The sequence below is a fragment of the Aegilops tauschii genome, chromosome 1, assembly GCF_002575655.3.
Source record: "Aegilops tauschii subsp. strangulata cultivar AL8/78 chromosome 1, Aet v6.0, whole genome shotgun sequence".
In the NCBI taxonomy this organism is placed as follows: domain Eukaryota; kingdom Viridiplantae; phylum Streptophyta; class Magnoliopsida; order Poales; family Poaceae; genus Aegilops; species Aegilops tauschii.
The window spans coordinates 63,461,814-63,487,763 of record NC_053035.3 but is presented as its reverse complement, the minus strand read 5'-3'; the positions used below and the strand labels follow the sequence as shown (position 1 = coordinate 63,487,763).

At 46.1% G+C, this 25,950-nt stretch overlaps 1 protein-coding gene, 1 long non-coding RNA gene and 2 pseudogenes across 4 annotated transcripts; 1 reads left to right on the top strand and 3 right to left on the bottom strand.

The window, feature by feature from the left end:
* Window positions 1-7,482: 7,482 nt before the first annotated feature.
* LOC120969731 (uncharacterized) lies at window positions 7,483-9,758 on the bottom strand. The gene is made up of 3 exons (XM_040396979.1): window positions 9,750-9,758; window positions 8,496-8,642; window positions 7,483-8,022 (listed from the first exon to the last, which is right to left on the bottom strand). Exons 1-3 carry the CDS (start codon window positions 9,756-9,758, stop codon window positions 7,483-7,485), a joined length of 696 nt encoding a protein of 231 aa, XP_040252913.1.
* A 3,878-nt stretch (window positions 9,759-13,636) lies between these two features.
* On the bottom strand, window positions 13,637-16,505 carry LOC120973133 (uncharacterized). 3 transcript variants are annotated; one of them, XR_005767249.3, is made up of 5 exons: window positions 15,929-16,505; window positions 15,752-15,818; window positions 14,926-15,167; window positions 14,566-14,633; window positions 13,637-13,925 (listed from the first exon to the last, which is right to left on the bottom strand). It is a non-coding gene; the product is annotated as an uncharacterized lncRNA (long non-coding RNA). The 3 variants fall into 3 exon arrangements; XR_005767248.3 differs by having other exon boundaries at window positions 16,120-16,504; XR_005767247.3 differs by lacking the exons at window positions 15,752-15,818; window positions 15,929-16,505 and having other exon boundaries at window positions 14,926-15,742.
* Window positions 16,506-17,888: 1,383 nt separating this feature from the next.
* LOC109732303 (endoglucanase 14-like) lies at window positions 17,889-20,157 on the top strand (annotated as a pseudogene).
* Window positions 20,158-23,570: 3,413 nt separating this feature from the next.
* LOC109732304 (acetylornithine aminotransferase, mitochondrial-like) lies at window positions 23,571-24,649 on the bottom strand (annotated as a pseudogene).
* Window positions 24,650-25,950: the final 1,301 nt, after the last annotated feature.

Below are 25,950 nucleotides of genomic sequence, written 5' to 3'. Positions count from 1 at the left end.
CAAATCAGGTGCCCTAGTGTACATCATCTGTTGGAGATGATTTAATACCAGGATCATCAATATTCTTATACTACCTTGAGCCCCCATGTGCAAGTAGCGAACCTGAGACTGTTAGCACTGATAAGAAAAAAACATCTATATGCTCAGAGGCCAAAGTTTTGGGTGGTGGCAACTGTTGTCTGACGCCCGGATAATTAAGCTACAGTGAACCTCTGCTAATGATGCCACATCACCTCGGTTACTGTCGATAAACTCGTGTTAGTTTAGAACAGATTCAAATTAAATTTGAATTAAAGTCAAACGATGAAAGTTTCCAAATATTAAAACTAAAATGTTCGGGTAATACCAAATAATGCATAGGTAATTATGGTGGAGAAACTACACTTTTATAAAATGTTTGAATACTCTAAAGTAAATAAAATAGTATCTGAAAACATTTATTAAATGCTTTTAATTAAATAAACAAATGCCAACTATTTAATTAATGTACCAAATTAATTATGGCAGTGGCCTATTTACTAAATAATAATTTAGGTGCTAGTGTTATATTTTATAAAACTAAAAATAAAATGAAACTAAAAAAGAAAACCAATAATTTTTAAAAAGAAAAACCAAAGAGAAAATAAAAGCCCCCCCCCCCATGTTCCCCTCAGCCACTAGACCGAATTGGCAAGGCCAGCCCAACACCCCTTCATCCCCTTCCTCCCTATTCACGCAACCCCCGTGGACGCAGAGCGTCCGTCCACGGCGCCGATGGCCATGGGGCGGCCATGCAGCAGCTCCCCGATGCCTACAAGACCTGCCCCGCGGCGCCACGAACCCTAGATCGCCTCCCCTTCCCCCCTCCCCGCTCTCGCCCCTCTCCCTCTCGATTTTCCTCACGCCCGAGCTACTGTCACCGCGCTCATCATCGTCTTCGTCGTCACTGTGTCCACCAAACAGCGTTCGTCGTTCCAAGGTCTCCAGGAGACGCGCCTCCGTCGTCCACTTCACCTGCGAGGGAAAGTTCGAGCTGAAGGCCCCCGGTCGTCGCCAACGGACGTCGTCCTCAAGCCCGGCCGGCACTATTCGGTGGTGGATTCATCGCGTTCCGACCTTCCCCGGCCTCCCCGACCTCGCCACCGACCCCTGCTGTGAGCCCCGGGCCGATTACCGTCTTTTTCCCGTCGATGTATCGCCGTAGCAGCCGTTGCCCGAGCTCGCGCTCACCCCCGTCCGTCGCGTCCCTGAATATCCGCGCCCGCTCCTGCCCAAAACCGCGTTGTTGCTGCTAGCGCGGTTGCTGCCGTCTCTAGCGTCGATGCTGATGCCGGCGATGCCTGCTGCGCTCCGCCGCGGCCCTAGGCTACTGCCTACTGCGTTGCTGCCTCTCCTTCCGTAGTCACTGTAGCTACTGGCCCGCATCTGCTCGCCACCCCCAACCCCGCGCGCGCTGCCGCTGCACTGCTGCGCACTCAGCCGACCGCGAAGCTCTCCGCCGTCGCTGCTGCGGACCACTCTGACCGCCCCACGCCTGTCCGCACTCACGACGCGCCCCGCTGCCCCCGTCGCCCGTCCGCGCCCGGCCGCGCTCGCGGTTGCCCACGCTCGGAGTTAATTGCACATAAGTACCACAATTGGGGCATCACATGCAGATTGGTACCACAATTGCTAATTTTTGCGTGTCAGTACCAACATTGGTCCAGGTTTTTGCAAAAAAGGCTAAAAGGCTGATTTATACGTATTGATGGTATCTCCGACAGCTCGGGCCCACCCGTCAGGTGCCACGCTGGCCAATCGGCGCGTGCCCGCGCGCTGACTAGGACGAGCCGCTCTCCAACCTGGTCTGGTCGCACCGGTTTGTCCCCCACCGCACCATTCCCCTCCCCTCCTCCTCCTCGACTAAAACCCTAGTCCATGGCGTCGGCGACTCCGGTAGGCGGCGGCGAGGGCATCGGCGGTGGCGGTGACCTACCATTTTGGCCGCCTAGCGGCCTGGCTGGCGTCGACGGCGACGGCGGGAGGAGTCGCTGTTACTCTCCATGGAGCAGCGGTTGCGGTTGGCGCAGCTGTGGGTGGCTAACCCTAGCAGCAGCCATGAGTTGACGCATGGACTCGGCGGCGTGCTGTACGTATTCTTCTCCTCCTCCGCCTCTGATTTATCCAATTGTGGATTTTTAGGATTTGTTCATCTTCTGCTTTATCCAGTTGGGGATTAGGGTTTGTTCATCTTCTGTGAGCACTGTAGGACAATTACAGTAACCTAGTAACCTTGTGTAGTGCACTATCAAAGTAGTTCAATTACAGTAACAATTTGGGATCAGGGTTTGAGTAATTGAAGTATTTTGTCCTTGTCTTTATCCTTGAATTTGCTATTGTGCTGAAATGGTCGTAGCTACATTGATTCATGTTCTGTCATCTGTAATTTTAATAGTAAATTTGAGACTTATAGGAAAGTCAATTCAAATTTTCCTCTATTGCACTGTTGCTCTCCAAATTTAGAGTTATGGTAATGAATACATGAAATTGAATTTGTTCTATAGTTTGGATGAAGACATTTGGCAAGTAAGGATCCATTTTGATGCAAGAGAGCCATTGGAGATGAAGCTTTGTAGTTCAGATATTACTTATTTGAATTTCGTTGTAGTGATGGAAACCCAAGGATTTAATGCATATGATTGTTTGTATCACATTGAAAATCCATCTTTAGGAGAGAAAGGGCTGGATTTGGTAGATAGTCATGCAGAATTATAGATGATAAAGAGGAAGATCCAGGACAAATTGGAGCTTAATTTGCTAGTTAGGGCTTGTCCACCCCCTGATGGAGATTTTGAGTTGCAGCAATGTGAAATGCCAGATTTGTCCACTGTTGTGTACCAAGAGCCTGTTGTTTATGATCTTAGTGAGCCTCATGTCTTAGCTGTTGATCAGCAAGGAGTAGTTTTTGAGAGTCAGTGTAGCAGCTCTAGCACACCCCATCCTCCTGGTGGTTACACACAAGAAAGCGGGAATGCAAATGCCAAGTTGAAAGCTGTTTTGGAAGAAGAAGAAGAGGGATATCAAGGATATGAGGTATATGAGGACAGTGATGCTTCTGCCTCTGATGAGGATGGTTAAATTGGAAGTGATCCTAATTATATGTGTGATGATGAAGATGTAGAGGTGGAAGAGGGGAAGAGACAGAGAGAGTTAGAACTACAAGAGGAAGAATGAGATGATGAGCAATCAGATGAGGAACCAGTGCTGAGGGTGACACTAAAGTTGAGGACCCATTTGAGGTAGAGGAAGATAGGACTTTTGAAGAAGAAGAACAAAATATTGTTGTACCTGTAAAGAAGCAGAAGCTACCAGTTAGAAGAGGACCAACTACTAAGTCACATTCCAGTAAGCTACCAGAGGTTGAACCTGATTTCAGACCATCATCAGATGAAGAAGAGAAGGGGTTGTTGAGGGAGAGTGATGATGATGGTTTTCAGCCAATCTCATTTGTCCTATCAAAGAAAAGGAAGAGTAGGGCAAAGAAAAGGCCTACTAGGAAGTGGTACAATGAGAAAATGGAGCAACCACATGAACAACTATGTCTAAAGTTGTGTTTTATGGATCAGCATCAATTCAGAGATGCTTTGTTGAATTTGCACATCACTCAGGCCAAGAATTTCAAGTATCACATGAATTCAGATCAGAGGATAATTGTTGAGTGTACAGATAAACAATGCCAGTTCTTTATGGTGGCAGCAGTTATAAAAGGGGAGAAAACCTTTGTAATTAAGAAGATGAGACTAGAGCACACTTGCCCTAGTACTACTGAGACCACCAGGGTTAGTGCTAACTGCCTAGCACAGAAATATGAGCATCTCTTCAGATCTGATATAACTACTGGTATTTAGACTATAATTGATGCATGCATGGAAAAATATGGTGTAAATGTGCCCAAGTGCATGGCATATAGGGCAAAGAACATAGCTATTGAAGATGTGTTAGGAGATCACAAGAAGCAATATCCTAGGCTTAAAGACTATGCTCGGACTGTCATGGACACAAACCCTGGGAGTAGAGTAATAGTCACTACTGTTACTCCAGTACCAAATGCAAAAATACCCCACCCAGGCCCAAGATTCCATGCCATGTTCTTTTGCATGAATGGAGCAAGGGAGGGGTTTCTCAATGGGTGTAGGCCATTCATTGGTTAGTTCCTGAACCTTGTGCACCATTTACATAATGTAGAGTATTCCATATTGTATCTCACTTGAATGTATTTAATGTTTGGAAATGTTGATTATGCAAGTGTTGATGGATGCTTCATTAAGCTCACTACGGGTGCTCAACTCCTTGCTGCCACTGGTAGAGATGGCAACAACAACATATATCCACTTGCATTTGGCATAGTTGGACAAGAGGACACACCTAGTTGGTGTTGGTTTCTACACCAACTGAAAATTTGCCTAGGGGGAGAAGTGGGCAAGTTTGGACCTTATACTATAATGTTAGATAGACAAAAGGTATGCGTTTGCATATTTCATTCTGTTTTGCGCAAGTGTTTACAGTAGCTTAGAGTTTCATTGGTGCATATTTCTTTAGCTTGTAGCTTAGACTTGTTAAATTGTTTGTGTCAGGGGTTACTGAATGCAGTGAATGTTGTGTTTCCAAGTTACAAGTGGGCAGCAAACACATGCTGTCAACCTGGAACTTGAGACTTGTGGATGCAGGAAGTGGGACCTTAGTGGCATACCTTGCAACCATGCCATCTCTGCAGTAAACAAGGCTAAAAGGAAACCAGAGGATTATGTCAGCAAAATCTTCAAGAAAGATTTTTATGTTGCAGCTTATGAACCAATGATCTTTCCTGTGCCTGATGAGCATGATTGGACAAAGACCCCTGGTCCAGACATAGAACCACTTGCATTCAAAATCAAGAGAGGAAGAAGGAAAGAAAAGAGGATCAAGGGCAAATTTGAAGTACCAAAGCCAAAAGACACTTCAAGAATGGGGACCATAACATGTGGCAATTGTGGTCTCCAAGGGCATAGGTACACAAACTGTCTTAAACAGTTGAAGCCTGAGCTAGCTTTGAGGAAGAATAAGCATGTGGTAATAATTTTTCACCATGAAATATACTAATGTTTCCTTTCTTGTACATTTCTTTCTAGCATTATTAACTGTTTTCCTTTTCTTTGCAAGGCTATTCCAAGTAACTCACAGCCAAGAGTTGCTGGTCCTTCTACTACACCAACAGCAAGACATGCAAGAGTTGTTGCTTATGCTCCTACACCACCATCATCTGGAAGAAGAGGAGCTGGCAGAGGAAGAGCTGCTGCTACTTCTACTACACCACCACCATCTGGAAGAGGAGCTGGCAGAGGAAGAGTTGGCACAGGAGCTGGAAGAGGAGTAGCTGGAAGAGGTGCTCCAAGGCCATTCAGTGCCCCCAGGTAATATGCTGCCTCAACTTATGCTGACATTCCTACTGATGGTACACACACTGGATAGATGTCCTACTTCAATGCTATCAGAGGAAGAGGAGCCATGTAATTTGAAATGATGTTGTGTTATTTTGGTTGAACTTGATGCTGATGTTGATGTGTTGTTGCCACTTGATGCATATTTTGGCACAAACCAGTACTGGTTATTGTAATGTTGAACTTGAGGTGGAGTACTCTAGTTGGGGCATCATATTTTGGTGTTGAATATGTATGTATGGTGTTGATGTTGCTACTGGATATGTATGTGTTGCTGTTGATGAATATGTATGTGCTGCCAGTGCCAGTGCGTGAATTATGAATGTCTGTTGGCACAATCCAGTACTAATTTTTGCAAAGCAGTACCACATTTGCAGTTACTTGTTACAAGTCATTACCAATACTGCTGCTAGCTGTTGCATGTCAGTACCAATATTGGGCCATCACATAACATGCAGTACCACATTTGGGGATTCTGACAGGTGGGACCGATACCTCTCCTACTCTTAAAGTGACAGCACAAGCTTGTATCGAGCGAGTGGGGAACGAAACTAAGGTTCGTCCACGCGGTGTGCATTTGGAGTGCATCGAAGGAGAGATCTCGGCGTGGAGGCGCTGACTAGGGCCGGCAACGGAGAGAGAGAGATGTCGTGGTTGTCCTGTGCCGGGTCCGCTCCCAGATTTCATCAAGCTCCAGGAAGGAGGGGGGAGGAGTCGCGCTCGACAGTGCGCTACCGCGAGAACCCAATGGCAGACGAGCCTCCAGTGATGTGCCACTGCTCAACTCCGAGGAAGGTGCCACGATGGATCTCCTGGAGCAGGCAGAACCCTGGTAGGAGGTACTATAGCTGCGTGGATGCTCTGGTGAGTGTGGTTTTCCCCTAATTTTCTTCCTTTTTCTTCTGTGCAATAGTATGTGAAATGATACATATTTGGAAATTTGTTTGTGCGTCTTAATAGCACGGTGGCTATGGATTTGTGCAATGGCATGGTGATCCATTGCCCATATTTTGGAGTGAGCTCATTGGGGATCTGCGTGATGAAGTCTAGAGGCTTAAAGGTGCAACTGTTGCTAGATCTGAAGATCAATTTCCAATGCTAACTCCCAGTGAAGATGATGGCACAAGGGAGGCCATGGTTCTGTCTCTGCAAACTCAACTCAGAGAGAAGAATGCAGAGATTGCAGGGATTAGGGCCAAATTTCACAATGTGCTGTTTCTTTTCACTATATTTGTGCTTGGCTTAGTTGCAGGCAAAATCTTAAGTTAGTTAGTTGGTTTAGTTGTACCCAATCTAAATGCAATGTACTGTCATAGTTTAGTTACTCTAGTTTAAGCCAAGTTGTCTTTTGTATGCTCTTGCTTAATATGTAATGGATCAGTGAAGTTATCTTCTGATGCAATGAGATGAGTCATATATGTGGTTTAAGCCAAGTTGCAGGCAAGAGCTTTTTTTGTATGACATGAGTGGTTTGCTGCAACATTGTCATAATGTATCATCATCAACATATCCATCTACATAATCAGCATATCCATAAACATATCCATCTAGCAATCATATAATTTTTTCAGTCATGGCACTACAAAATAAGAAACTGATCCATGTCTACCAATCATAGCACACATTAGTTTCTGGCGTTCAACTCATTTTAGCCATACATAACCGTTGTTCACAATACATAGAGGAGTTCAACTTCAAATGCATAGTTCATCCTTTTCTCACAAAAGGATGAATAGCATAACTACTACATACATACACAGCCATAGTTCACAATTAGTACAAGCATACAGTACACAACCTCAGTTCCTGAGTACTCTTAGTTCCTAGATGCTAGGTCATTGCACAACCATCATTCCCAAAAGGTCAGCAATACCACTAATCTCATTTTCATCTTCTTCACTTCTCCAAGATGGCCTGAATCCCCTTGAACTTATCCTCCAGCTTTTCATTTCCCATCATGAGCTCAGCATTCTGAAACTCTAACTGCCACTTCTCTTGATATGCTTTTCCTTTCCCTTAAGCAGATCAGCAACCTGAAGCTTCAACTCTAGCTTCTCTTGGGTGAGCTTCTCCTGACACTTGTTAGCTCTGCATTCTTCAGCTCCAAATTCATCCTAGCTTCAATAAGCACTTGCTTCTCTTTCATTTTGTTCAACTTCAAGTTCTGAATGACTGTTGCTTGAGCTCTTGTCAGGTTGACCAGCAGCTCATACTTCTGAGTAAGTTTCTGGGTCTCTGCATCTTTCTTTGCCATCTCAGTTGCCATCTGTGCCTTCATATCATCAATCAGTTCTTTTCTTACCTCCTGCTGATATGTAATGGCAGACTGCAGATGTCTGAAATCCACCACCCTATCCTCCTGGAAGCTCATAAGCTCATGCACATCTTGGACTAGCTTGTCATAGTTGGCCTCCAGCTTGTTCTTCTCTTCTGTCAGATGGTGGATAGTGAAAGAACTCTCAAGATTGTCATTCACCCTAGTACTTTTGGCATCTTCAACCATTGCCCATAGCTTCAACAATGCATTCTGCATTGTTGGGGGCCACTGGTGATCAACCCATTTAACAAAGCCACAATTGCTACCTTCCTGTAAAAACAACAACAACAACACCAACAGAGTTCATACAGCAAGTAATGACACAAGATCACTACAATTGCCAACAAGAATATCTAAATTTAGCATCAGGCCACTACATTTAACAAGAGGAGCAGCCACTTGAGTAGCTGACTGACTAGGTTAGTTACTGTAGTGTTCATATCAAGGAGTGTTCAACCATTTTTTAAACATATGGTCAGTTAAAAAATGTTCACAGCAAGCAGAGTACTCCAGCAACCAAAATATACTCATGCTTGACCTAAATAAGCTACTATAGTACCACTTTGAATAAAAATTACTATGCCATTGTACTTCAGCAAAATATACTCATGCTTGACCTAAATAAGCTACTCTAGTACCACTATGAACCAAAATGTTCACAGCAAGCAGAGTACTCCAGCAAGCAGAGTTCAATATGGCACTGACAAACTAAGAAAAAAAATTACTATGCCTATAATCCATACCGGCTGTGCACATGCTAAAAACATCCTGCCTGTGTCTATTCCTTCAAAGGCAACAGGCCTCTCAGATGCCATGCCGTGCTTCTCACATGGGGACATCAAATCCAGCTCAAGCCCTTTGTAATCTGGATCTTCAAGGCTGAAAGGGACCTACAGAAGCTCACACAAAGACAATGGCCAAATCAAAACCTACCTAAATCAACCAAATCAAGAAATCCCAAATCTGAAACCCTAACCCTAAACTCACTATACTGGCCTGGTTGAGCCTGTCGGTCGAGGAGGAAGACTACATGTACGGGAGGCTAGACTGGTCGTCGCTGCTTTTGTCCTCCAAAACCATGGCGTCGGCGGGGCGGTGCGGCGGCCGGCAGTCGGGACGCGGGCGGCCGCGACGGAGGGAACGAGTGGAGGAGGAGGAGGGGAGGGGAATGGTGCGGTGGGGGACGAACCGGTGTGACCGGACCGGGTTGGAGAGCGGCTCGTCCTAGTCAGCGCACTGGCACGCGCCGATTGGCCGCGTGGCACCTGACGGGTGGGCCCGAGCTGTCGGAGATACCATCAATACGTATAAATCAGCCTTTTACCTTTTTTTTGCAAAAACCTGGACCAATGTTGGTACTGACACGCAAAAATTAGCAATCGTGGTACCAATCTGCATGTGATGCCCCAATTGTGGTACTTATGTGCAATTAACTACCGCGCACGCTACTGCTTGCTGCTGCTCGTGCCATTGCTGCTTGCTGCTGCTCTACTTCTGCCGCTAGGTGCTACGCTGATGTTGTTGCTGCTGGCCACGACCGCGCCCAGCCCGCGCGACGGCAGGGCCTTGGCCGCGCCCGCATGCCTGCTGCTGTGGCACTACTGTTGCTCAAATGCCGTTGCTTGCTACCTGCTGTTGCTCTTGCCACCGCTGCTGCCTACCGCGTACTGCTACTGCTAATGCTTGCTTGCCACTGCTACTTCCTCCTGCTGCCGCTACTTAGCTGCTCCTCCTTGCGCTGCTCTGCTGCTTGGCTGCTGCTCCTTGCGCTCCTTCCGCTGCTGCTACTGCTGCTGCTTTGTACTGCTGCTAGCTACTGCATATTGCTGCTGCTACCGCTTCTTGGTGTTGAGTATATTGATTATTAGGAAAGCTAGGATAGCGTAGGATATTATTCTACCTTGCCTTGTACTCCAAGATGATCATGTACTCCTACATATATGCCCATGAGGCTCAAGTAATACAACAAACTATTCCACCAAACCTTCCCTTCTAACATTGGGCATGGCCGCCAAGACCCCCGTACATGGCCGTGTGACTGGTGCTGCTATGTGTGTGTATGCACAGCCAAGTGCACGTATGTGTCCTGGCACATGGAGCCAATCCAATTTAATTAGTGCTTATAGCCATTGACATGTGTGACCCATCACTATACAAACCAGTTTAGCACTTTAGTTAAATTATCAGTCAATGACAAGTAGGCCCCACCTACACTATTCACACTTTGACCCAGGTCAACTTTGACTGTTGACTGCTGACCTGCTGACTGGATGTTGACCTTGACCTTGGCCCCACTATCATACAATGTGGCTAGAATAGCACTAGTAGGTAACAAAAGTATATTCTGTTTTTAATTCGAATTAATAATAAATCCAAAGCCTCGTGAAATGGTGGACAGATCTACGCCCGCAAAACCACATGAGGAAGGAGACGTGGACTGTTATTACTCTCGTGCTATGGCAGTTGTGGAAACACCGGAATGACATACTGTTCAATGGAGCCCTGCCATCGGTTGAGGAAGTGCTTGTGAAGATCGAGCTAGAGGCACAAGATTGAAGAGCGGCCGGACTTCTTCGAGAACGGGGTTCCGTCATTTGTATGGTAGATAGGGAGGACATGGGTGAGTAATCCACATGTGGTTTTAAGGCTTTTATAGCCGTGGAGGGGGTTGTAAAAGGGTTTGTAAAACGGTTGGCCTTTCTTGGCCTCTTCTATCTATCTTCTCGATGCGTCAATCTTGACGCATCCCTTGATAAATCCAAAAAAAATTAAACTTTAGAAAAACATATAAAATAATTCGTAACTCGGATGAAAATACTTTGTACATGAAAGTTGCTCAAAAACCGAGACGAATACGGATACGCCCTTCGTTCGTCTGTCACACGTTCCTAGCATAGCGAACATGCAACCGCCCCCCTCCGTTTCATCTGTCCGAAAATACCAAACGCCAGGAATACTTTCCCGGATGTTTTCCCCCTTCGCCGGTATCTCCTATCCCTGCGTTAGATCACCCCTCGCACCGCATATTGCCTTGTTATATTTTGTGATGCTTTGTTTGCTCCGTATTTACCGTTTCTTCCCCTCTCTTCTTCTCCGGTAGACCCCGAGACCGGCGCTGATGCCACTGAGTACGACTAAGTCACCGACGACACTTCTTCTGTGCAACAAAGCTTCCAGGCAAGCCCCCCCCCCCTTGATCAACCTGATATCGCCTATTCCTTCTCTCTACTGCTTGCATTAGAGTAGTGTAGCATGTTACTACTTTCGGTTTATCCTATTCTGCTGCATAGCCTGTCATTGTTGCTACAGTTGTTACCCTTACCTGCAATCCTAAATGCTTAGTATAGGATGCTAGTATTCCATCAGTGGCCCTACATTCTTGTCCGTCTGCCATGCTATACTACCGGGCCATGATCACTCAAGAGGTGATCACGGGTATATACTTACATACATATTATATGATACATGTGGTGACTAAAGTCGGGTCAGCTCGTAGAGTACCCGCAATTGATTTCGATGTGGGGGCTGAAAGGACAGGTGGTTCCATCCCGGTAGTGGTGGGCCTGGGTTCCTGAAGGCCTCTGACTGTTACTTTGTGGCAGAGCGGCAGAGCAGGTTGAGACCACCTAGGTGAGAGGTGGGCCTGGCCCTGGTCGGCATCCGCGGATACTTCAATTAACACGCTTAACGAGATCTTGGTATTTGATATGAGTCTGGCCACTGGCCTATACGCACTAACCAACTACGCTGGAACAGGTATGGGCACTCGACGTCGTGGTATCAGCTGAAGCCTTCTTGACGTCAGCGACTGAGCGGCGCGCGCCGGGTTGGACCACGTAACGCAACTTCCTTTGTAATGGAGGTTGCTAGGTCTGCTCACCGGCCGCGTTCGCAACGTGCATGTGTGCAATGGGCGATGGGCCCAAACCCCTGCGCGCATAGGATTTATACCGGCATGCTGACCTCTCTGTTGAGCCTAGGTGGGGCTGTGACATGTTGATCTTCCGAGTCCGAGCATGACCCAGGAAAGTGTGTCCGGCCAGAGGGATCGAGCGTGTTGGGTAATGTGGTGCACCCCTGCAGGGAATTATCTATTAATAGCCGTGATCCTCGGTAACAGGACGACCCAGAGTTGTACCTTGACCTTATGACAACTAGAACCGGATACTTAACAAAACACACCCTTCCAAGTGACAGATATAACCCGGTGATCGCTCTCACACAGGGCGACGAGGGGAGGATCGCCGGGTAGGATTATGCTATGCGATGATACTTGGTGAACTTACCATCTACTCTCTTCTACATGCTGCAAGATGGAGGCTGCCAGAAGCGTAGTCTTCGACAGGACTAGCTATCCCCCTCTTATTCTGGCATTCTGCAGTTCAATCCACCGATATTGCCCCTTTACACAGATACCCATGCATATGTAGTGTAGATCTTTGCTTGCGAGTACTTTGGATGAGTACTCACGGTTGCTTTGCTCCCCCTTTCCCCCCTTTCCTTTCTCCTCGGTTGTCGCAACCAGATGCTGGAGCCCAGGAGCTAGACGCCACCGTCGACGACGACTCCTACTACACCGGAGGTGCCTACTACTATGTGCAGGCCGCTGACGACGACCAGGAGTAGTTTACGAGGATCCCAGGCAGGAGGCATGCGCCTCTTTCGATCTGTATCCCAGTTTGTGCTAGCCATCTTATGGCACCTTGTTTAACTTATGTCTGTACTCAGATATTGTTGCTTCCGCTAACTCGTCTATGATCGAGCACTTGTATTCAAGCCCTCGAGGCCCCTGGCTTGTATTATGATGCTTGTATGACTCATTTATTTTTAGAGTTGTGTTGTGATATCTTCCCGTGAGTGTCTGATCTTGATCGTCACGTTTGCATGTATGATTAGTGTATGATTGAATCGGGGCGTCACATGTAGAGAGGGCGATGGCGTCATGTCCTTTTATAAGGTGGACCGGGCGATCGGCAGCCTCAACCAGCTCCCAGGATGACAACTAGGTAGCTTGGCAGCCTCCCTCCTGTTTCGGCGATGTTTATTTAGTGAATTTTAATTATGTGTACTTCAAACTATTTAGGGTGTATTTCGGATTTGAAGGTTCAAATCAATTGACTCATATTAACTATGGACTGTAATTAAGTTAAGTGTTGAGTTAAATTTTGTGGTATGTCATTTGAACTATGAGCTGTTGTTTAATACCATGTTATGTTCAATTTTGTGCTATGCAATTTGAAAAGGATAGATGTGTTGGGTCCCACATGGCAGTGGCCAATGAGATCGAGCTAGGTCTAGGTCCCATGCATCCGTGAGTGGGCTCGTAGGGGCAAATCGGTCAATCCAACGTCTCATTAACGGTCAAACGACTTTCACAGGACGAAATCGTGACAAAAGAGCAAAAGCATAAGGGCACGCACAAAAACTAAGGGCAAAAGAGTAGGGTGAGCACGAACTAATGACAAAAATGTCATTCTCAACAATAAAAAACAAAATGCAAGAATGTAAAAAAAAATCCTTCTTAGACGTCTCTCACATTGCTCATGTTCTAAAATAGGCTTTTTAATTGTATTGCCGTGTTGCTTGTTTGATGCACTACCAAAAACTGAAATATTCCTGTGAGCCCAAACCCGACAGGAAAATAGGGTTTACCGACAGGGAAAGTATTTCCTGTCGGCCAGCCGTCAGGGTTAGTCGTCAGGCATAGCTTGACAGGAAAATTTTCATATGCCTGTCGGCTGGCCGCCGGGAACATTATTCCTGTCGGTTTTCATTGTTTCTCTGACGGTTTTGGACTCACGGGGATACATAGTCGTCAGGTTTGGCAAATCAGGTAAATTGCATATCCCTGTCATTCATAACCGCCAGGAAAAAATGAATCCAATGAACAAAAAAAATCTTAACATTGATGGTCTTAGACATAGCTATTTCATTACTCTGAATGTTTAGAATAGAGAAACATCACTATCAATAGCTTCCATCAACCATAGAGTTACAAATTCACATAATTCGGATACAATTCCATCGAAGTTGCATAAATGAATCAAAGGAAAATGAAAACAGAGGCGCAACATCTAAAAACACTAGTGCATCAACTAAACATTCACAGCGTGAGACCTCTTTTCATAATGTTTTGTTACAGCTTAAGTTGCAAGCTTCTCTTCCAGGTTACCCTGCAGTGGACATAAATGAAATTGTAAAAAAGTGCAAGTGTCTGGCATAAAAAAAGTGCAAGTGTCAGCACTTTGCTACAAAAAGGTATCAAGAAACAGGAACAATATCTATAAGATATAATAAGCATAATCAATCTGATATCTCGGTTTCTCGCAATAACAGTGGCATATACACCCAACTTGTTTTTGTCACAGCAAAGTTACCTAATTTATCAGCTATACGGAAAATAATGGAGTAATTGTTCTAGAGTAATATCTCAGATTTATACAAACCATGCAATTGAAAAAATCCATTCAAATGGCAACCTAACCACATGCTTCTGGATTAGTTAGAACAGCTAACAGTCTGAATAGATGAGATATTAGAGGATTCTTGCAAGTCTGGCTCAAATAACAGTACCAATGTAAATATTCTTAAGTGCAACTGCTCAATGATGCATAACCACAAAATTTTATAATAAGAAAATAACAAGGAGTTAAGTCTACCCATTTCAGATGTTCGAGAAAAATGGGTAAAGTCGTCATCATCTCCATAACAATGAAAACCAAAGCATTATGAAATTATTCAATAATGTAACAGCAGGGAACAGTAGCTCTTTATTCAGAAGAGTATGTATAATTTCTTGCCTTTATTGATTACCTTAACTTCTTGCTGCAACCTCCTTGTTGTGCTGACCATCTTCCTTCCATGCAACAGATCAATTGTCCCTAAATCATAACAGAATAAAAGAGCATGAAACCAAAAGGTATTGACAAACAAAACTAGATAATACATTTTTACAGTACTGCATGGTTAGACAATAAAGGACCCCAAAGAAATAGAAAGAGGTTGTCTGCAGATTAAACCAACATAGCAGCTACTGGCTCAATAATGTTGATCTCATGATGTTGGGCACACTGAACATAGCATGGTCTGTTTGAATGTACACGAGGCAACTTGATTTGACAATTAATAATGATAAAAGTTTGGAGACGAGGGTGAGAGCAAAAGTAAAAATACCTTGATTAGAACAAAGGCTCTTGCATCTCTCGTAGATCCCAGATCTTGAATTTTGCTCCTACTCAAGATGAATTGCAAACTAGAAAACCCAGACCTCAAATACATGTTGACCAATATTTAATTTATAGGTTGATGTGCATACAACAACAAAATATTAAAGGGAATAGCACCACTTCATTGGGACGAATATTATTCAATTTCTTGACATTGAGTGATAACCTGTGAAGTTTTTTCAATTCTTCCTAAATCCAAAAATAATGAAAGAGATTAAATCAAAGGGTATGGACAAACAAATTAGAGAGCAAAACTGTTACGTACTCGATAGTCAGACCATAAAAAATCATAAGGAAATAGAATGGAAAGTAACATTAGGAGTTTAAGACTGAACAAATATAGCAGCTACTGGCTCAAAACACACTAGATAATCTTGAGCATACTAGACATCGAATGTTATTGTAATATATAGGAGAAAACACGCCATACAATTATTCATTTTAAACTTTGGAAGGGCGAAAGCACAAGTAAAAAACCTTACGCGCCATGTGTCCCGACACAAGACAAAAGATAGGTTATGTATAGAACCTGCTAGTGACTTTTTCAAGATTCTTATTTACTGCTCGATCTTGAGAAAATTAACTGGGTAACCAATCTTCACTGTTACTGCTTACTCAATAGCTTCAACTTCCGATTACATGTTGATACACAACATACAAATATTGGAAGGGGTGACCCATGATTACAGAACCAGAAAAGGAGATATGCAGAGCTATATTTGAGAAACCAGTGATATATTAAATGATAACAAGCATGCAGTATTGCCCATTACCTTTACAATTAACAGTTGGACTCTGTTTCCCTCCTCTGAAGAAGTGATTTTTTAGGAGTCCTGCAACCTGGAAGATGAAAATCAAAACATATCACAGACTTTCTAAAAGCAGTTGTGGTTCTAGTACTAGTAGAATCTCTTGCACACATACGGTTGCAGAGGAGAGACATCAACTACCTTGCCTATTCAAAACCAATGTCTGTATAAAGCCATTTTCTTCTACCAGTACCCAACAAATGAGGAAGGAGACAATTCTCGTTATTTTTCTGGTGATTCCAGTTGGGGTACTCACATATGAATTTTATCAGGAAAAGGAAACAAATCCTAAAGAAGGGAATACAAAAAAAATGGATCTGGAAGGGTGGTACATGGATGGAAAGGGGTGGCACTCGAACAAGGATTCGATGGCGCGCAATCGACTGACGACATCGGCGGGCACTTTGACGACAACCCTCTGGAGGTGGAGGCGAAGTTGACGGCGATATTCCGAAGGCGGCCATTCCTTGTTCGGCAACCCAGCGAATATAGCGAATGGGGCGGGCGAGAGGTTGGAGGAGGCGCATCCGGCGGCGAGGGATTTGGGGCGTAGGAGGTTGGCGACGGATTTGGTGCGCATCAGCGTACGGACGACGAGGGATTTGAGATGCCGCTGGCTAGCGGCGGCCAGATCTAGGATTTGGGGGCACCGCTGGCTGGAGCCAGCCAGATTTGGGATTTGGGAGCGCCGCTGGCTGGCTCGGGTGGGGAATGCTGAGATTTTTTCACTGGGGCTTTTATTCCAAGTTTTCCAAACGGTGAGCGGCAGCCCAAAAATTAGCTCGATCAGCGGCGGGACGGGCTTTGTTTTGGCGCGCGTGGCTGAATTCATGGCGCCAAACATGGGCTTCACTTTCGCTGTGGGTTACCCACGCCAGGGATATTGGTTAGTCCTGTGGGCCGGGCCGGCACCGACAGCAATATAGTTTTTTCTGTGAGTTTTCACCGGACGCACAGGAATATGGCCCATTTTCCTATGCGCTAGTGCGGGCCCGACAGGAAAAGGTATAACACACAGGAAAAATCCAGTTTCTGGTAGTGATGGAAGCTTAGGGTGTTATCTCATGGATTTATATCTTGTTTTCTCAAACTAAAAGAAAAGTTGCCAATTGTAGCAAACCCTTTCTATGAGGCCCAACAACTACTACTAATCTATTGGCTATTGGGCGAACCAACCTGTGGCCCAGCCCACCATGGTTCAAGTCCTGCTGCTCGCATTTATCTAGATTTATTTCACGATTTCCGGCGATGCGTGTTCAGAGGGAGGAGACGTTCTCATCGGCTACGAGGCGCCTACGGTGGCTTCGTAAAATCTCAAGATGGTATGCCGGCTCAGTGTCTCGGAGGTGCTCATAGGGGTAGCGTATGTGTGCGCGATAGGGGTGAGTGTATGCACGTTTATATGAGCGCTTGTGTATGTACTGTGTTAAAAAAAAATCTATTGGCTATTGCAGTAGTGAAAACCCATCTCATATTGTGCTAAAGAGCTCAGTCATTGATTCCCAGATATCCATCCTTTCTCTCACTCGAGAAGATCAACTCACGCAGGCACAGCGCAGTGTGACGTTTTTCATTATCCATCTTGTATGTTAACTCTTCGATCTCCAAAGATAGCATTCAAATCTTAAAGTAATCAATACAGTCCTTTTATTCGCAAATGAGATCCATATATACACCGTAAATACATGATCTCAATTCGTGTCCGAAAAATATATGAACTGGCTGTAGGAAATATCAACCTTCTCCAATGAAGTTAATTCCGTCAAATAAGTTCAGATACGGGGATGATACGTTTACATTTGGCACCCAGTTTCTTAAGGTCGCAAAATCTCCTCACATCGTCAAAACAAATCAATACTCGTTCATGCAAGGCGCGTAATTATTCTAGGATATCAATGCGTGCATTTCTGATGGATTTGTTTCACCAATTCATAGTGGATTGAAACCTAGCTTGTTCCTCGCCCATCTCCTTACTTGCGCCTATAAATACACTCGTCCCATCGACGGGAGGAGCATATCATACTCGCTGATCACTCCACTGCACACACAACGCGGTTGTACAATACAAGAAACTAGCTAGTTAACGCCGAGGACGACGAAGATGGTGGGTAGCGCTAGGGTGCTGCTCGTAGCCGCCGTGGTAGGGTTTTTTGGCAACCATGGCGTGCGGAGCCGCCCAGCGGGACTACGCCGCCGCGCTCACCAAGTCGCTGCTCTACTTCGAGGCGCAGCGCTCCGGCAGGCTGCCGACGACCCAGCGCGTCCAGTGGCGCGGCAACTCGGCCCTCAAGGACGGCGCTGACCACGGGGTAAGCACGTCGGCGATGCATGCTTGTGTGGTACGTTCTACGTGTTTGGTTCGTGCATGATGCTGACATGCTTGATCGATCGACGTGCAGGTGGATCTCACGGGCGGCTACTACGACTCCGGCGACAACGTCAAGTTCGGGTTCCCCATGGCGTTCACGGTGACCATGCTGTCGTGGAGCGTGGTGGAGCACCGGGGCCGGCTGGCCGCGGCAGGGGAGCTGGGCCACGCGCTCCAGGCGGTGCGCTGGGGCGCCGACTACCTGGCCAAGGCACACGCCCGCCCCGATGTGCTCTACGTGAATGTCGGCGACGGCGACTCCGACCACGCCTGCTGGGAGCGGCCGGAGGACATGGACACGCCTCGGAGGTCCTACATGGTGAACGCCACCAACCCGGGCTCCGACGTCGCCGCCGAGACGGCGGCGGCGCTGGCCGCGGCCTCCGTCGCGTTCACGGGGCCGTGCGGCGACCCCCGGTACGCGTCGACGCTTTTGAAGCACGCGAAACAGGTGCGCATTACTTACATGCAGAGAGATTATACAATGGATGGTCAAAAAACAGTAGGTAATCATGGTGTAATTACACAATGGATGGCCGCACTATGTAAGAAAATAGAGCGGCGCACATATTAATTTGCCCTTTAAATTGGGCAATTATATGCATGCACAGCACAAATTGGACTGCTTCTGTGGCTACAATCAATTTGAAAATAATGTGAGGGAATTTATTTAGCAAACAATTTCATAGAGTGGTGGTCATATAGTGGCAAAAAATGAATGTCAAATGAATTAATTATTGCTAGGAAACTGAAGGTGGACTTGTATTTGTGCACACAGACAGACGAAACTGTATCAGCTAATTTCTTGAGTCACTTGCTTCTGCAGTTGTTTCAGTTCGCCAAGAACCGCCGTGGCCTGTACCAGAAACAGCATTCCATCGGCCAGAAGTTTCTACAGTAGCAGCGGCGACGAGGTAGCACATCACTAATTAATGTCATAATAATGATAAGAAACATAGCATAATTGTAAAGCAAAATACGAAACTTGTTTGGAACAGGACGAGCTGCTGTGGGCAGCTGTCTGGCTCTACATCGCCACCGGCCACCAGGAGTACAAGGCCTACATCGCCGGCGCCAACAACGTCGGCGGGGTGCCGCAGTCCTTGGGTTGGGATGACAAGTTCGTCGGAGCCCAGGCACTGGTCGCCAAGGTAAGTGTACCATGATGATCCTAGTAGGTCTGGCCGACGGCAACTTTTAGTTTCAGTAACTGATGAGTGTGCCGGCCATGTTGCAGCTCATCCTCCAAGGGAAGCTGCCCAACAACGGCCGCCACGCCGAGATGAGGAGCAACGTGGAGAGCTTCCTCTGCAACGTCCTTCAGCACGGCGACGGCCGCAGCGGGCGGCTAACCCCGGGCGGCATGCTCTACCTGCAGCCCTGGTCTAACCTGCAGGACGTCACGACGGCGATGTTCGTCCTCGTCACGCACGCCGACCAACTGGCGGCGGCGAGGGCTTCCCTGCAGTGCGGCGGCGTGAGGCTGCCGCCGGCGCAGCTCGTCTCGTTCGCACGGTCACAGGTGGACTACATCCTTGGCAAGAACCCCATGAAGATGAGCTACATGGTTGGGGTTGGAAAGCGGTACCCGTTGCAGCCGCACCACCGCGGCGCCTCGCTGCCATCCAGCAAGAACAACCCGGGGAAGATCTCCTGCGGCAAGGGAGCCGACTACTTCCACAGGTCTGCGCCCAACTTGAATGTGATCGACGGCGCCATCGTCGGAGGGCCTGACAATAACGACCACTACGACGATTCTCGGGGGAATTACCAGCAAGGAGAGCCATCAACCTACACTGTCGCGCCCATCGTCGGAGTGCTTGCGAGGCTTCTGCCTAACTGATGTTAATGTTTTCAGTCAAGAGATGTGCAATGTCAATGCCGTCCTTGTAATTTAGGCAGATATAACTTAGTCAATAAAAGACTTATACCGACAACAACACAGGCATTGTTTCCTTCCAAACTTTGAAAAAAACTTCAACATCACAATAGTCCAACATGACATTTTATTCCCTTCCTAATTTTGAAAGAAACTTCAACATGTAGATCTCATCATATATATTTTTTGAACGAAAGAGGGGGTGATCCCTCCGATTTCATTAACGAAACCAAACCAGGCAACATCATCCCAGTCCAATCTGCTAGTCAGGTTCGAAACCAAAGACCAAAAGGAACGACATATATCTTACATAGTTTTCATGGAAAACAAGATAAAAGAAAACTAAACAAGGGGCAGAGCCCTGAAAGCAAACTGAAGAGATCAGTTCCCCAGCCGCAGCACTCCGGGCCTCCATCCCTGCGAAGCTTTGTATATCTCACTTGCCACCCGCTCGATTAGCTTTGCTCCGAGCATCAGTAGTTTCTATTTTGATTTTTTTTCTCTGCAAAATAAACCATTCATCAATCCAATTACACATAAGTCTGATAAAAGTCATGGGATCATGAATCTTCTTTGCTCTAAAAACAATCTCATTTCTGCATTTGCAAATAGACTAGAATATCGCAGAAATCCCAACCAGGACTATGTTCTTTTCAGGTTTTCATCCAAATATTCAAGCAGTCACTTGAATTCGAGTTGTTCTAAGGTCAAAAGCACATTAAATTAGACTCCAGATCAATCTAGGAGCAAAACAATCAAAGAACAGATGATCAATGCTCTCATCTTGTCCACAGTATACACATGCCTTTCTCCTTTCCATCTTTTTTTAATTAGATTGTCTTTGGTTAGAATGCTTTTTCGAGCAATCAACCAGAAGAACATCTTGATCTTGCCTGGCACTTTGATTTTCCATAAAAATTTGTGTGGGAAACCAATCTCAGTTTTGATTAAGAAAGAGTACAAAAATTTCACACAAAATTTCTTATCTTTAGTGAGCATCCAAAGTGGTTGATCTTTCCCCCATACATCCTCACTTCCTCACATCTAGATTTTAAACTATCCCACAACCCAGCTGTCTCACCAGCCAGATTAAGCCTGAAGGTGAAACCCTGCCATCCCTTGCTGATAGCTTCAGTAACAGAGATCTTGTGATCAAAACTAATATTATAGATTCTGGGATATAGGTCCTTTAATGGTTTTGACCCCACCCACCAATCTTCCCAAAATCTAGTCACTCTCCCATCCCCCAATTTTTTCTTAACATACTGAAAATAGATTTTTTTTTAACTCCCATCAACCTGCACCAAAACTGGGAATCTCCAGGTTTTTTCTCTATGCCAGAGAGACATCTATTTTTTACATATTTGTTAAGCAAAATATCTATCCAGGTCCCAGTTTCAGTTTCTAGTTTCCATAGCCATTTTGCTAGCAGGGCTTTATTCATAATGTCATGATTAAGGATTCCCAGACCTCCCTGCTCTTTTGGTAGGCAACAAATTTTTCCAATTAACCGGATGGTATTTCTTATTGTCCTCATTTTCTTGCCATAGCAATCTAGCTCTAAAGACATCAGTCTTCTTCCTTACCCCAACATACAGTGGATAAAAGGACATCATAAAAAGGGGGATGTTGGTCAGGCAGGCCTGGACAAGGGCCACCCTCCCTGCCATGTTTAAGAGCCTGCCTTGCCAACATGCACATCTTCTCTCAATTTTCTCAGTGACCACTTTCTAGAACTTATTCTCCAATCTTATATCAGAAACTGGCAATCCCAGATATTCAAGAGGGATTTCCCCAACCTCACATGTAAACATTTCCTGATAGATATCAGTCTTATTAATAGACTCCCCCAAACAAGAAAATCTCGCTCTTATGGGAATTTATAGTCAACCCAGACATTTGCTCAAATGCAGTTAGAATGAATTTTAAGTTTTTGGCACTTTCTTCATCGTCTTGTAAAACGAAGATAGTATCATCAGCATATTGGAGCACGTTGACCTCACAATTTTTAAGTTCAGATAAGACCCCTTTAACAAAACCCCCTTGTTTAGCTTTATCCAAGATAATAGCCAAGGCATCAGTAGCTATATCAAATAGCAAGGGAGATAGAGAATCCCCTCGTCTGAGGCCTTTGAAAGTTTTAAAATAGGGTCCAATGATGTCATTAACCTTGATCCCCACATGACCCCCAACCATTGTGTGCATCACCAGGTCACACCATTGGTCAGGAATTTTTTTAATTTCATCATTTTATATACAAAAGGCCACTTAATCTTATCATATGCTTTTTCAAAATCCACTTTGAAAAGCAATGCAATCCATTTCTTATAATATATTCTGTTCAGGGATTTATGAAGTACCACCACCACTTCCATTATATACCTCCCTTTGATAAAGGCAGTTTGATTTGGAGAAATAACATGTTTTACTACCTTGTTGAGCCTATTCATAAGGATGTTAGTTTATGATTCTAAAGCACACATTAAAGAGACAAATTGGTCTGAATTTCTGGATTTGTTTAGCATATTTAACTTTGGGGACTATGGTAATAATCCCATAGTTTAATCTTGTAATGTCCAATGTCCTAGAATGGAAATCATCCAGTCGACCTTTGAGCTCCCACTTCACCAGCTCCCAAAAATTCTGATAAAAATCTACAGGCAATCCATCTGGGCCTGGACTCTTGTTCTTTTTCATACTAAACACCACATCATGTAATTCCTACATACTAAAAGGTCAATCAATGTAGCAGTCCGTTCCTCAGAAATTCCAGGAGCATTCTGGATATTAAGGTTTACAGTTGAAGGCTCCGGCTGACCAAACAGGTTTTTATAGAAATTTGTGATATATCTAACAAGTTCATCATCCCCCTCTATCTCCCCTTCCTCTTGAGTCAGGGAGAATATTCTATTTTTTCTTCTCCCCCCATTTACTTTAGCATGGTAGTACTTTGTGTTACTATCCCCATCTTTAATCTCCCTATCTTTATATCTTTGTAGCCATTTTATTTCTTCTTTCTTCAGCAATCTACCAAGTTGAACCCTCAACTCTTTTTGCCCATTTCTGTCATAAGCAGATAGCCCTACGATCTCAACTCTTTTATCAATATCATCTAATTTAGATAAAATTTCTTTCTTCAGTTTCCTGTACCATTCATCAGAGTCAAGTATCCATCCCCTCACTTTTTGTCTAAAAATTCTCAATTTTTGTTGCCATCTCTCAATGTGGCTTCTTGTAACTTGGGTAGACCACACCTTAGTTACAAATTCTCTGAAGCCTTCTTTGAGCATCCAGGAATTTTCAAATATGAATATGGGGGTAGCATTACTTTTGTCTCCAGTATCTAGAATCAGGGGAGTATGGTCAGACATTTCTCTCTCTAAAGCTTGAGCTATGGTTAGAGGGTAATGTTCTTCCCAATCATGGCAGATCAAAATTCTACCTAATTTTTCATAGGTGGGATCACATTGGTTGTTAGCTTAGGTGTAATTCGTACCATTTAAAGGTAACAATATTAGTAAGAGATCTTGTATACACTAAGAGGTAGAGGCTTCAAGAGCAGGTAGACATTCCCTTATCACCTCTGCAACTTGCTCCAGCTCCTTCTCCGACACGATGACCGCAGACACAAGCCTCACCACATTGCCTTTCCCGGCCGTCGGCAAAAAGATACCAGATTCCAAGCACGCATCAACTAAAGGACCAGATAGTATGTCGAGCTCGATGCAAACAATGAGACCCCCCCCCCCCCCCCCGGATCTCTTTGACGTGAGGGTTTCCACCCAGCTTAGTTTTGAGAAGCTGCTTGAAGTATTCTCCTTTCTTGTCACCTCTGCTAGAAAGCCAGGTATCTAGATATTGTCCAATGTGGCTAATGCAGCATGGCACACAAAAGGGCCTCCGCTGAATGTGGTTCCATGGTCACCGTAGTTTATGGCTGCAACAATCTTTTCCGTGACCAAGGCCACGCCAATGGGAAGGCCAGTGGCCAGTGGCCTTCGCCAAGGTCATTTTGTCAGGTACTACATCATAAACCTCATGATCCCAGAGGTAACCTGTGCGCCCCAGACCACATTGCACCTGTGTTTCATACAATAGATTCGATGTCTCCACTTTTCAAATTGACAGAAGTTGAACTTCAAACTGCAATCCTAAATCCCTACTATTGAATTGCCTATTTGGGTAGTATTAAGACGCAGACTGCTCATGGGGTATTCCTTCATGGGGGTGCAGAATACATTCCCAGTCTTGAACTACCACTGAGCAATCTCCAGAACAAGGAGTAAAATTTACTCTCCTTTATACTACTACAAATTGTGTAGTTGCCACTAATTACTTCTATGTGATCGACAATAGAGATAAGTATTAGTGAAGGCAAGCTGAATCATACCTCGTCAAAGAACAAGAGAGTCCCTGCCTCATCACAAGCATCAGGCAGTCTCCACCCTTTCTCCGGGACGAGTCCGTCGGCGATGAGATCGAGCACTTGCTGCGCGGGTACCTTGGACGGCAACTGGTCCCCTTATTTCCAATCAGGCGAAGGGGCGGTGCTCGACGTTGAGCCCTTCCACGCCTTCTTCTTCTTCTCCAGCACGAAGGTCTTGTTCTTCCCCATTTCCGCAGGCAATGCTGGAGTCGAGTGATGTCGGCGGTTGGGTGCGACATATGCCAATGGATGGCTTATCATGGTGGGAGCGAGTAGAACGTCGCCGGTGCCTGGAAGCGGGATGAGGCGTATACAAGAACGCCGGCGCACTTTACCCAGGTTCGGGGCTCTCCTAGGAGATAACACCCCTAGTCCTGCTCTGCGGGGTCTCCGCATGATCACTAAGGCACTAGTGAGTACAATGGTGCTCCTCGAGCTGTATGCTAGAGGTAGAAGAAGGCAGGGCTTGCTCTCCTCTCCCTTAGGTGTGAGTCTAATTCTAACAGGTTGGAACCCTTTGCATGGGTGCCCTGGGGGGTTTATATAGGCCTACCCCCCAGGGGTACAATGGTAATCTGGCCGGGTGTAGGACCCGACTGTCAGTCTCTCTGGCCGCCGGCTGCTGGGGCCCGCCGCCTGGTCTGGTACGGAGCCGACGGGCCGCCCCCGCCGCTCGCGGGTCTTGCCGACAACTGATTACTGTAGCCATGATGCTAATGACGCGGGCTTGGTCAGGGGAGCGTGGCTACAGCCCCGCCGCCTGGTCGGAGATCACTGTAGCCACGCCGCGTCTTATCTGGTTAATGGCGCGAGGGGCCCCGAGGAAGGAACGGGCCGCCTGCTGGAGGCCAGCCTCCCTCGGGTCCGACTGGTCAGGCTTCCGCCGTCTTCCGGGCTCTCACTGCCTGGTAGGGCCCGCCGCCTGCAGGCCGTACCGACAGGCCGTCGTGGGAACAGGGCTCCGCCCGCCCATAGTGACGCCAAGGGCGGGGTGGCCACAGTGCCGCGCTGGGCGGAGACCTCCGCCTATACGGAGCACTCTGGCCACGCCCGGCCCTAGATTCAGGGGGATGGGCTACACTGTAGCCTCACCATGTCTTGTCTTCTTAATGGGGACGCAGACTCTGAGGGCGCTGAGGGCCGCCAGCCGGAAGCCGGCCTCTCTGGAGGTCGCCTGCAAGGAGTCGGCCTATCTGGATGTCGCCTGCAAGGAGTCGGCCTGTCTTGGTGCCGCCTTTCTGGAGCTTAGCCGCCTTCTGGCACCCGGCCACTCGGACCAGTCGGCCATCAGAAGGCGGTGCTTTGTCTCGATGTCCTGAGGGGCGCAGCCGGCCCCGATGTCTTAAAAGGTTCTAGGACTCGGGTTAGGCTACCCGTGGCCCATTACTCCAACAGTAGTCCCCGAAGCTGGTGAGGTGCCGCGGCAGAGGAGCCGAGAAGCCTCAATAGTTTCCTCCTCCGGGTGCTCTGGATGGAAGCTTCATCTGACT

Bases quoted from the DNA above. Each gene is read 5' to 3' on its own strand.
- LOC120969731 (XM_040396979.1), bottom strand. The intron at 8,023-8,495 runs GTATGGATTATA...TTGTTTTTACAG, and splicing joins TTTTAGCATGTGCACAGCCG to GAAGGTAGCAATTGTGGCTT.